The sequence below is a fragment of the Heterocephalus glaber genome, unplaced genomic scaffold (genome assembly GCF_053883595.1).
Source record: "Heterocephalus glaber isolate CG9 unplaced genomic scaffold, H.glaber_assembly_v1.0 deba00000678, whole genome shotgun sequence".
Taxonomy (NCBI): Eukaryota; Metazoa; Chordata; class Mammalia; order Rodentia; family Bathyergidae; genus Heterocephalus; species Heterocephalus glaber.
Genome location: NW_028258157.1, coordinates 5109903 through 5122500, shown reverse-complemented (window position 1 = coordinate 5122500; position 12598 = coordinate 5109903). Strand labels below are relative to the sequence as shown.

At 35.6% G+C, this 12598-nt stretch overlaps 1 protein-coding gene across 1 annotated transcript in view; it reads left to right on the top strand.

Moving 5' to 3' along the window:
- LOC101720025 (uncharacterized) overlaps nucleotides 1-12598 on the top strand; it is a 40578-nt gene that overhangs the window by 21962 nt on the left and 6018 nt on the right. Inside the window, 2 exon segments of the mRNA XM_087206746.1 lie at nucleotides 12056-12182; nucleotides 12380-12440. Of these exon segments, the coding sequence (XP_087062872.1) occupies nucleotides 12056-12182; nucleotides 12380-12440 (188 nt within the window).

Genomic DNA, 12598 nt, shown 5'->3' with positions numbered 1-12598 from the left:
TAGTACAATTTTTTTTAATTGATTTTCCCCTAAATCTGGAAATGGGACCTTAAAACTATTATAATTTTTTTGAACTGTAGAAAGTTCTCTTTATTATAAGCCTCTTTTAGATAATTTATCTTCATTTATGTTAATAGAATGGATCAGTGTGCATACCTTGATACCATCTGAATGACTCATGGTGAAACACAGCATCACATACTTTAACCTGAAATCTGCTTTTTAAACAGTGTATTAAGATTGGGATCTCAGTTTATCAGAATTGTCCTACCTCTTGATACTGTGAGTATTGAATATGGGGCCTACTAATTCCTTTTAGAGAATTGTTTGGTGCTTAGCAACAACACACTTGAGTTCAAAAGAGAAACTGGGAAAAGGAATAGGTCAGTCTTCAGATGCCTGTGAATGAGTGTTGGTCTTTGTTCAGAATTAGGCCTGTGGAAATTAAAGCAGTTTTACCCTGGCGGGATATTCAAGAAGTCCTAGATTTAAATTTCCTGGCTTCTCCTGCCTTCCTCATGCACCACCTGGGAGTGAGACACCCTGGGCTGCATGGTCAGAATGAGAGTGATCTGTGTTTAACCTTCTGGGTGTGGGTTACCTTTTGAACTACAGTGAACCAGACTTCCCTATCCTGCCTCACTGTTGCTTCTTTTGCAGCAAGTTTTGTATAAAGAATACAAGTTGCCTCAAAGATTTAGAAGCTTCATCATGATTTAACCAAAAGGGTTTGATATTCTTAGTTGGAAATTAGAGTAGTGCACTTGAAGGAGCAGAAAAATTACAAGTAAAATATTTATTTTACATTAAACACAAATATGCATAAAGATTCATAGAACCATGATCCAGGTGAATGCAACAATTATGGTTTCTTTCAGTGCATCCACAGGATGGATTTTTGTGGATGCACTTTGTGGGTTTACCATCACATTAATAAGAAGTGTTTTACTTGGATAAAGTCTTTGGAATTTTGAATGTTAATACTTGAGGCTAAACTAGTAGTATTATCCTGAAAAGATTATTTGTGGTTTCTCTCTCAGCCTATTATGCTGAGGATCATAGGAAAGTTCATATTTCACCTGCTTCACTCATTTTTTCCACTGACTGCTCTTGGGTTGTTTTAACAGTCTTGTAATTGTTGTTATTGTTGTTGTTAAATGTGTTATTTATTTTCTTCAGATGATAATGAATTAGGATTTTTGGCAGAATGAGGAAAATTGCTAATGTGCAAAATATGGAAAAAATTAAAAATTAATGATTTTATCGTGTTAGGTCAAATGATTATAATCTAGTGTTGAGCATTTTTCATATGTGGGCTTTTAATGTAAAATTGTTTCTGTGTCTTTCTGTGTGATGCATATGGTATAATATAAAGAATTTCTAATTCAGTTTGTAGTTGATACATAGTTAAATGACATATATCTGTGAACTAAGTTAGGGATATATACCATGCTACAATATCTTATTAATTCTAGTAGTTTTTGTTGGTTCTTTAATTTTTGCAGCATATGCAGTGATGCTATATGCAAGTGAACACGTGTTCCATTTTAACGTCAATGCTTTTTTTTTCTATCTTGTGTTTTCTGTGCATCTACTGATACTATCTTATATTTTCTTGTTCTTAATGTAATGGATGATAATTTATTCATAGCCCTTTTTTGCAATTATTTGTTGAGTAATTTTCATTTTTATCTTACTGATGTTTTACTGGTGTTTGAAGTGGAATATTTGAATATCAAGTTGAGTTTTCTGTTCTTTTTTAATACATTCATTTTAGAAAATTTATCTGGAAGTCCCTCTAACATGATAACATGTAGATTCAATTTTGTACATTGTACATTATGAAATAATTAATAATTTAGTAAGCCATTCTTTTGACACATATGTCATTTAAAATTTGTGATTTAATCTATTTTTCTAAGCACTTTTCAGCTCTGGTTTCTAATCTAAACAGCTTTATTCCATTATGTTTTAAGAGCTTACTTGATATTATTTTCATTTCTTTGACTATGTTAAGGTCTTTATTTCTCTGTTGATTTGTCTTGGTAAATATTTCTTGTGATTTCTGAGAAGACTTTCTTCTACATTTGTTAGAGGAAATAATTTTATATAATCATTTAATCATAATAATCCTATTTTCTTTTAGGTACAGATTGAATACTGTCAAACTAGGAAAGATTTGGTAAATTTTATTGAATCAGTACTAGATTAGTTTATCTTAATGAATAAGCTTCTATTCAGTCTACATTTACCCTTGTATGTCTTACACTTGTTACATTTTTTAAATGTCATTTTTATGTACAAATGGAAATTTAATATAATTTAAAGCCTGATGCTGTTAAACATATTTTAGAAGGTAAGACTGAGCAGATTATTTCACAATGCTGTAATATTGGTAAGTATATTAGAATTTTTGTAGAGCTTTTTTCTGTCTGCTATTGTTTCATTTGTTCTGTTTCTAATATTGTATAAGAAAGCTTTTTTCTTTTTCTTCCTGTTTTCTGGGGTTTTTTGTTCTGTTTCTAATACTGTATAATCTTTCTGGTTTTTTCTCCCTCTTTGTTTCAATTGGGCATTTTATATTGTTCTACTTTGCATTGTTTCTTAAGAAATTTAGTAGGATTGTGTCCCAAAATTTTCTAATTTTCCAATGTTAGCCATATCTATTTACTACTAATCTAAACCCACTTTGAAATGTCCTATTATTTCAGAGACAGTCTTGTACCATAGCATATTCACAAATGCTTCCTATCCTATTGTTGCATCTTGTGAGGATAAATTTTATTAATCTGAGATTTGTAAACTTATATAAATAAAGAAGTAGCGGTATAAGTTAAGAAGGAAAGATAAGGGCCAGGGATTTAGCTCAGTGGTTCCACTACCTGCCTCAAAAGTGCAAGGTCCCAAGTTCGATCCCTGGTACCAAAAAAAAAAAGAAAGAAAGTCACTGTATTAGAAAGAGGAAAGAAGTATGAGGAGATAGACAGCTACCTTGTTGCAGTAAGGTAGGGACCCTGGAGCTGGCACTTGAGGGTCTTTGTTCTTAGCCCCTTCTATTATACGGCAAGAAGGGACCTCCCCCTTGAGAGTTGTTATAATTTGATTCGCTACTTTGGCCGCTGACCCTCTCTGTTGCCTCCATACAAATTCTTGGGAAAGCTCCTTTTAGCCTTTGTTCTGTTAAGGTGTTATCTCTGAAATTTATAGTTGACCCTTACATACAAGGCTGAGTCAGCAATTAGTAAAGGGATATATGTACACTTTAGTGTGATGACATGGTGAGAAAATAATGAAATATATATGAATATGTGCATATATGTATGTGCATGGCAGAAGTGGGTATGTGTTGTATATATTAAGTGAGTTTTCTATAATATAGCCCCACTTTGTCTCCTTTATACTTAACTGGAGATTATGATTTAAATCTAGATGTTCTCCCAAAGCAGGAGCTCATAGGTGAGGCTTTTGGAAAGTGACTGAGTCATGGAGATGGTACTGGATTAGTCAGATCACTGTAGTGTGGCCTAAAGCAGTATATATATATATATATCACTCCTCCTCCCTCAATGGCTTGCTGCTTCCCAATGCCATGCCATTAGCAAGCTTCCTGCATGCCATGCTCCTCAGCCAAGCCACCCTGCCTTGCAGGCAGCCAACTATGGACTGAAACCTCTACAAACTGTGAACCGAAATAAACCTTTCCTCCTTTAAATTGTGGATGCTAAATATTGTATCTCAGTGCCATGAAAGTCAGACAGATTTGTTCAGTTATAGCATTTTTTTAATGACAGTAGTAGTTTTGTTCCACATTTTGCAATTAATGCTAAATTGTAGTGAGAAGAAATTTTACTCATCATGTGTCAGATCTCATTTCATTGGCTCTCTAGTTGTCAATGTGTTCTCCTGTGTCTATTGTTGACTGCCATCTTAAGGATCCACTCTGCTGAGGAACAGCAGGTACCCTTCTCCTCAAGCTCAATTTATCTTACTATAGCTATAAAAGCATTCTAGCTCTTTCTTTGTCATTTACTTCTATGAATTTTTGGAAATAACAGATTCCTTGAAAAGTCCTGCATACTGTAGTCAGTACCCTCTTATTCAGCCTCAGTAAAAAGGATCAGAACATGAAAAGGCCTTAGCCATAAAGCTCTTAGAGGTGTAGTTAATAGCAACCTTATGGCCTCCGTATTTCATCTTTTCTCCTCACACTTCCCACCTTCCTCTGCTCTTTGGTTTCTTCTTTAGAGTCTTAGAAGCTCTTGGGTAATAATGTGTATAATATGGCCCAATATAATAGTCGATGTGTGTTCTCATTGTTTTTGTGCTGTAATGGGCCATTAATAATAGCCACAAAAAATATGTCCCTAGTGTACACTTAAAATGTCCTCACATATCTTTTGACACTGCTTCAAGCCACGGATTTAGCTTAGCAGTTCCACCACCTGCCTCACAAGTACAAGGTACCAAGTTTGATCCCCAGTACCAAAAAAAAAACAAAACAAAACAAAAAAAACAACAGCAACAAAAAAACACTGCTTCAAATGAATAATTTAAATTGAGTAATGTATTTCTGCTTCAGGAATATTCAAACGTATGGCAGTTACACTTTCTGAAAAAGAGAAATGACTACATGGGTCACTTGAAGTGTGGGGCTAAAGAAATCACTTTTAAAAATGAACAGCATGGCAGTCATTAGGCACGGAGCAAGTTGGGACTATATTCAGCTGGAATGATGACATTACTAATGCTCAGAAGAAAACCAATTCACATTTGGTTCATATTTTCTGTAAGTTATCATTTAAAGATGAATTTTGGTGTCTTTGCTTTTTCATAAGGAAAAATGATTCTCATGCTTTAAATCCATGTTTAGCAGGTGTTTCATGTACAGATGGTTTGGGGGTTATTCTTTTTGTGGAGGTGACTCTGATTGCCATAAGGCTTTTACTGGAAAATGTTTGCTTTTTGTACTTGCAAACATTTGCTGGCTTCAGACTAAAATTTGTACATATGAAAAATATTTGTGAAAGGAATGCTTAGAGAAAGACTCATTTAAGTTTTTGTGATCATTAATTGTGATGAGTAGGAAACATCAGCAAGCTAGTAAAGCTTTGGTCTGGATGACTGGCTTGAAGGACACAAACTAAGCAGAGAAAATCCACCCTGCATGGGGTTGACACCAACCAATAAGCTTGTACCTGAAATGGTATGAAAAAGGAAGAAAGAAAGCCTTTCCTTTTTTTTTCTGTGGAGGAGCTCTGGTATTTGCCATTGCTTTGGATGTTAGTCTCCAGTTTCTTGAGGCTTCCAATACCAACTCTTCAACCTTCCAATGGAAATTCTTGAGTAGGGAAAGAGCCTGAGATGAAGGGCCCAGGATCAGAAGCAATCGCTAAGGTCATACTTCCTTGCCTTACTCAGACACCCCAGACATAATGCTTTACATTGATTCTGGAAGTACAGTGGCACAGTTGTGATTTTATATCCTGAGGCAACAAAAAAGAAAGAGCCCAGGAGTACAGTAAGGACATACAGGTAGCTCTGCAAAGCTAGGAGCAAATCTTGCTTCAATGCAATGGTCCAAAGACTGGGTCAAATCAGTATCTCAGGAGGAAGCCTGGGCTCAGAAGGGTTTTATCTACAATCTGTCATTTGAACTCAAGCAGCTTTTGTATTGTTTTTTCTTCTCCCTCTTGGTTCAATGGGCAGAAAATGGAGCAACCTTGCATCATGAGGAAGAATTTCCGTTGTATGAACTATTTAGGCACGCTGGCCAGAGAATAGAATCTTCTGTCAAACACTCAAATCAGTAATTCCCAATGTGTTGCTGATAGACTCAGCTTGGCTTAGCCTGACTTGCTTTATGAATTCTATTGACTGTGCCTGCCTGGGAACGTGCTGGGAGACCCTCAGCCCTCAAAATGGCAATTAAGCAAGGCCAAATGGCCCAACATAAGAGTGGGACTTGTGGATGCCCAACTTCTAGTTGGAAGTGGACAAAATGAGCTTTGGAAGGATCTGGGCCTCCTGGATAAGGTGGTTAATCATTGTTCCTATATGTCAGCTGTCACTGGTATATTTTTGGTCCATTCTAACCCTCTGGGTGGGGCTGAGACATCTGCCAGGCCCTAAGCATCCTGTCCTGTCCCAGTGAGGTGACTTTACCATGGCCAGAGCCCTGCCTTTGCCAGCTCAGTACCTGCAGCCCCACTTCTCACTGTGCTGTTCAGTGAGCAGGAGGGTTGAGGGGGAGACTCGTGATGCATCTGTGAGGTTTCTGTGTAGGTGAAACTGCAGTGTTGGGTGCCCAGTTTTTTCTCCCAGCAGCAGACCTGGTATTATGCTTTAAATCTAAAATGTCTCCTAAGTGTCTCATGAGTTTGAAAGTTGATTGGTTTATGTGGGCCCTGCCCTCATCAGTGAATTCATTCATTGGTGAGTTCAGTACCTGGAGGTGCTATTTGGGTGTGAGGACTGGTTGGAGATGGGTCACTAGAGGCCAGGCCTGGGAAAGTGTGTTCTTGTTGGCAGCTCCTCCCATCCTTCCCTCCTTCCAGGCTGCATGGCTTGAGTACTTTTTCCTTCACCGTGCCACTCTGCCATCGTGTTTCTACCTTGGATCCAGAAGAATATGAACTGATCTTGAGCCAACATAAACTTCTCCTCTTCTAAGTTGTGGGTTTTTGGTATTTTATCTCAGTAACAGGAAAGTGGCTAAGCCCACTAGTTATGCTAAATTTGTTAAAAGTTTACATACAGGGTCTCAAACACTCAAGTTGTATCCTCCACTCTGAATTTGACTGTGGTGACAGTAAGTTCCAAAATTTCCAATATTTCTCCACAGCTCCAAAGTTATTACAGGGTTTTTACAAGTGGCATAAAAATTGGAAGAAATGTTTAACACTGCCTGTGATGAGGGTCAGTGTTAGAGACCTGGTCAAGCCTGCTTCAACTACTGTGTTATATCCACAGTAATGAAATAAATAATAAGTTTCTTGTGGTTTAGAATGCCAAAAAAAATGGACAGGAAGTTATCAATGTTAAGAAGGAAGGATGAAAGTAATGCTATAAAGGACAGTTTCCAGAAAGAGCTGTTAAACCCAAAAAGTAGGGCATCCACAGTTGATTTGTGATAAATGAATGAAAACATAGAAAAGCACCATTTCTCACATAATTACTATAGTTCATCGACAGTTTGTAGACATTGTTTAAAAAGATGTCTGCATTCACTCCCTTATTCCACTGCCACTGGTCTTGGGTTATTTCAAAGTGATTTTTTAAAAAATCTTTTTTGATGGAATTAAAATGTTATTATTGGGCTGGGAATTTAGCTCAGTGGTTCCTTCGCCTGCCTCACAAGCACAAGGTCCCGAGTTCAATCCCCAGTACCCAAAAAAAAAAGTTATTATTGATTTTTTTTTCTTCAAATGAGAATCAAAAGTTTTGATAGAATAAGAAAAAATGCTGTCATGCAAGTGAAAAAATTTAAAATTTTTAATAAAATTTTCATTACTATTTTATAGACATGTGGCTTTATTGTGTTTTGCCAACATGGGGAATAGTTTTATTTATACTTGTCCATCTAATGTGTTTTATTATATTTTTGTGGTTTTATACTGTTTATTACATCTAGTGTTGAACCTCTTTCATATATGGGCTTTTAACATTTGTATAACTCACTGTGAAGGCTTAATTATGTTGTAAGATTTCCAAGCCACTTGTTTATACTTGATACATAATTACATGGCATGTTCTTTTATATTAAGTTAGGGATATAGTAAGTCCATTAGTTTTTTTGTTGGTACTCTAATTTTTCCAACATATATATACCATAATATTATACGTAACTGAAGACAATTTTATGTATTCCATCTTAATCTCTGCCTATTACTTTGTTCTTTCTTGTGTTTTGTCTTATCCATTGATATTATAATTCTTGTTCTATAGATTTTATTTTAATAAATTACATTAATTACATAATTCCTTTGATGCTTTTAGTAATTTCTTCTTTGTTGCCTATAATCTACATGAATATGAGCAATGAAATCTATTATCTGGGGAGTGATTTTCATTTTTATGTTGCTGTTCTTTCTCTAATTTTCTGATATTATGATCTTTGTTCTTTTTTCATATATATATTCTTTTGAAGCACCCATTTCTGGGTCTCTGAAATGATAATATGTTGTACAGTATATTCCTTTTCATACATTGTGATATCCTTAATATTTAATCAAGCTTTTCATTTGAAGCATGTGTCTTAAAAATTTGTGATTTAATCTCTAATTCTTAGTAATATTTTAAACATGTTTCGGCTGTTGGTCTCGAGTTTCATTTCAATAGGTGTGAGATCCTCCTTTGCATGATTTACATTACTTCATAATAAGTTTTTTCTGTGTTTCTCCTTTTGGCTTTTATTGCTTTACAGTACATAATGATTACATTCATTACAGTGAGTTGATACATGTCCATAACACATTTCAATTTTTCCCCCTAGAAATTAAATTCTTTATTGTTCCTCTGAACATATTCTATTTGAGTGAATATTTCTTGTGATTTTGAGGAGAATGTGTACTATGTAGCTATTTGATAAAGTGTTATACAGTATCCATTGAATCCCTGTAAAGCATGATGTTGTCAATTTTAACTGTTCCATTACAGATTTATCTTCCTTCTTCAGCTAACAATTACTGATAGAGTTGTTTTGAAATCTTCAGGCATAGTTGTGAATCATACATTTTTCTCTTCGCATTCATGTTTTGTCTCATGTAATTTGGTACTGTTTAGTGGAATATGTATTTTGACTGTTTTTGGATAACTGCCTTTTATATCTGATCACTGCAGTCATTATTTTGAAGTACAAATTGAGTAATCTCAATATAACTTCTGCAGATTTTGTTGAATCAGTGGTAGACTAGTGTGTCTTTTTGCATACTTTTCTATGTAATCTATTCTCATCAATGTCAACATAACCACTCCTGTCCATGTAGGCATAGTATTGGCACCATAACCCAGAGATGAAAATAGAAAATAAGAACCTAGACACTGATCAGCTCTGATAGCTGTTTTCTCTTTCCCTGAGAGTCTAACAAGGTTCTCCTGATGGACAATATAGAGTTTGGCCACTGCTTGCTGGTGGTCTGTCCATCTCCTGTTTTCATCCATGCTACTTTGCTTATTGGTGTCCAATGTGTGAATAATGTCTCATCTTCGCATATATGAATGAAGGCAACAGATATAAATTAATGTGTACTTTCTTAATTGTAATTTAATGTTTAAATATTTTGCAGTATATTTTATTTTCAAAATTGTTGGTGAGATTTAACAATAACAATGTAAATACAGTAGACCCCAGAAATTTCAGATATGGTCAGAAAAATGCCTATTTTTATAGTTCAAACTCTAAATATGCAATGTCTCCTATAGTTATATAATTTGGCTTAATAAAATACTGTATTAATAAAGCCTTAGAAGGTGCCAGATGTTTTGGCAGCATTTTAGGGATTTTAGGGCTTTAAAGAAGAACAAAACTGAGAACAGTGGAGACATCTACACCTGGTACAGCACCCTGTTATGATTCAGGAATGCTAGCACAACTGCCAAAGATGGGTTACAGGACAGCAGCCAATCAAGAGCAAGGAGAATCAAATAACACTCTCAAACTGGCTATTTGCAAATCTCCAACCAAAAAACAATTGCAAAGAATATTTGTGGTTTTCATGACATTGCAAGGGTTTCCACAATTATTAGGGTCTAAGGAAAAATCTTAGGAACAACTGAGGCTGTGAACTCCAAACCGCAATTTTGCAGGGTTATACTGTATCCTGGGAATATTCAGGAAGTTTCATCCCTGGGCCTTGGGCAATGGATGAGAGTTATCTAAGTGATTGAGATCCTGCCTGACTCAAACCTCTCTTGCTTCATGGATGACCACTCTCCCACCTTGGTGACTAAGTTTACCTTGTGTGATTTTCTATGAACAGTGTTCTTTTCATTTCCTCCCTTGGAATTTTCAATAAGTGATTATTCTAGAAATTGCCAAGAAAAATATTTTCTTGTTGTTTTGTTGTTGTTTTTCCATCTCACTATTGTTCACAAGTGCTGAATGTGAATCAAGGGCAAAGTGCTTTCTCATCCATTCCATTGGTCATAGGCTCAGGATTTTTTCAAATTTACTTGAAAAGAATCACATCTATCTCCAGGAATAACAGCACAATGTTTTCTGTAGACAGTGGAATGAAGTCAGTGGTCTACAGATTTTGATAAGCTCCAACGTAAAGGAAATGAGTGTAGAATATATCAATTTATTCTCCATTTTGCACAAGTCTGCATCCTTATTGTGTTCTTCCACACTTCTGTTTTTATTTAATGATTTTCTGAAAAAAGACTTGGTTCTTATTTTTTATTTAGTGTTTTCTCTTGAGTTACATATGTTGTAGCTATTTTTTGAGATTTGTGTTCATTAATCTTTCCTCCTTATGCAAAATTTTTATACTGTGTACAAAGCAAATATTTTCTTCTTATTTCCCACGATTTTCATATATTTCAGTTTATCCTTCTAATTCTGATAGTTGATTTTCTCATGAGGAAACACTTTTTTCATATCTAAAAGTTATTTCACTGTGAATTCTCAAGGCATTCAAATTTATCTTGCCCATTTCAGTACATAACTTGCTGTTACATAGAAGAGTATACAGTCCCAAGTTTCCAAGTACATACCTATTTCTCCCTGAACATGAATGAAGCAGATTGTGATTTCCTCCAGAGACACATAGCATCAGCTGTCGTGAATCAATATTCTCTCTCTCTCTCTCTCTCTCTCTCTCTCTCTATATATATATATATATACACCCACTGAAGACTGTCTTCCTTTTCTGAGATCCATTGTCATCCTCTTTATTAATAGTACAATCTCATGAGAGGTGGAATTTGAATGTCTTTCATGTATATCATGTAAGTTATCAACTTTCTTGCTTAAAAGGTATTAAATGTTAGATTTTTGTTGTACAGCTATAAAATTTTAACAAATCAAAGGTGTCATTCATAAATGATCATTTTTTTAAGTTATCCTTTTCTGGAGGGAGTTTGAGGCAGGGTCTCACTTTGTATTTCAGACTGGCCTTGAATTTACTGTGTAGCCAAGGGTGGCCTCAAACTCCATGACAGTCCTCCTCCACCAGCATCCCAGGTGCTAGGATTATAGGCATGCACCACCACACCTGAATGAAGTTTTCATTTTGTGCCTAATTACTTTCCAATATATTCATCTCTTTCCCCTCATTATTCTCTCATAATCCCCTAGAATTTCTATCTGAGTGCAAGGTGACCATTTGGTGATACTGAGTTATAAGATAAAATGCCACTATTTTCCTGTCTTCATAGACTTGTTCCAATAAAACTTTTTCCATTAACATTTTAATTATTATTCATAAACATGACCTGATGTTGAATGAAACAAAATTCAAGTTTCAAAATGCTCCCTATGTACAATCAAAGAAGAAGGACTCTGCATAAATAATAAGATTTGAAAGAGATATTACCTGTGGTTCAGCAGAACCGTTCATTAGCTATTCAACTGCCCCAGTGTTTTGTGGCTGGTCACCTTGTAGGCTCCCACTGTGGGCTCTGCTTTAGGGCTTTAGAGATGTGCATCAGTGCACAGGTTCCCTCGCAGTGACCCCAGAACCAGTGCTCTTCTTCTGCTATAACTTTAGCAGTGAGGGGCAATCTAGCCTCAGAATTGCTGTCTGAAAAAATGTGCATACACATGGATTTGATGACCAAGACATGGAGTTAACATTTGAAGGATTCGGCCCCCATTCAACTTTTTTGTTTTGCCTTTTTTTTTTTTTTTTTTTTTTTCCAAGACAGGGTCTTACTATGCAGTTCAGGCTGGCCTTAAACTCACTGTGTAGCCCACATGGCAGTCCTCCAGAGTGCTGGGATTGCAGACATGCATCACCACACCTTGCTCTCAATTCAACTTTTTATAAGAGGAATTGAGATATCACAGGCTGTGAGTCTTAACCTTTCTTCAAGAAATATATGTGTGATCATTTAGGAAGCAGTGACCTTTGAGGATGTGGCTGTGACCTTCACCGTGGAGGAGTGGGCTTTGCTGAATCCATCCCAAAAGCAGCTGTACAGAGATGTGATGAGGGAAACCTTTAGGAACATGGCTGCTATAGGTAAGGATAATACCCCTTTCTCATTTATTTAATCAGAGAACATTGTTTATTGCTCATCAGTGTAGTTTCATTAAATAGAATGTGAAAACATTTTGAAGAATATCTCAGTCCTGGTTACATTATACCCTAAACTAACTGGAACCTATTCATTTTAATGTAATAATATAGTGTCTCATATTTCTATGTCTATAACTCAGGAAGAGCCTGGCATAACTGGGAAGTTGAAGAAGAGTACAAAAATTACTGGAGAAATCTAAGGTAATTTGCACTCAAAAGTAAAAAGTATCTTTCTCAAGATTCAGTGTGTGAATAGAAATCTCACAACCAAGGATACATGGCCATGTTCAAATTTATTTAATCTCACAAATATTCTCCAAAGATATGTATAGTTTTAGTATATATAATCTGACAACTGA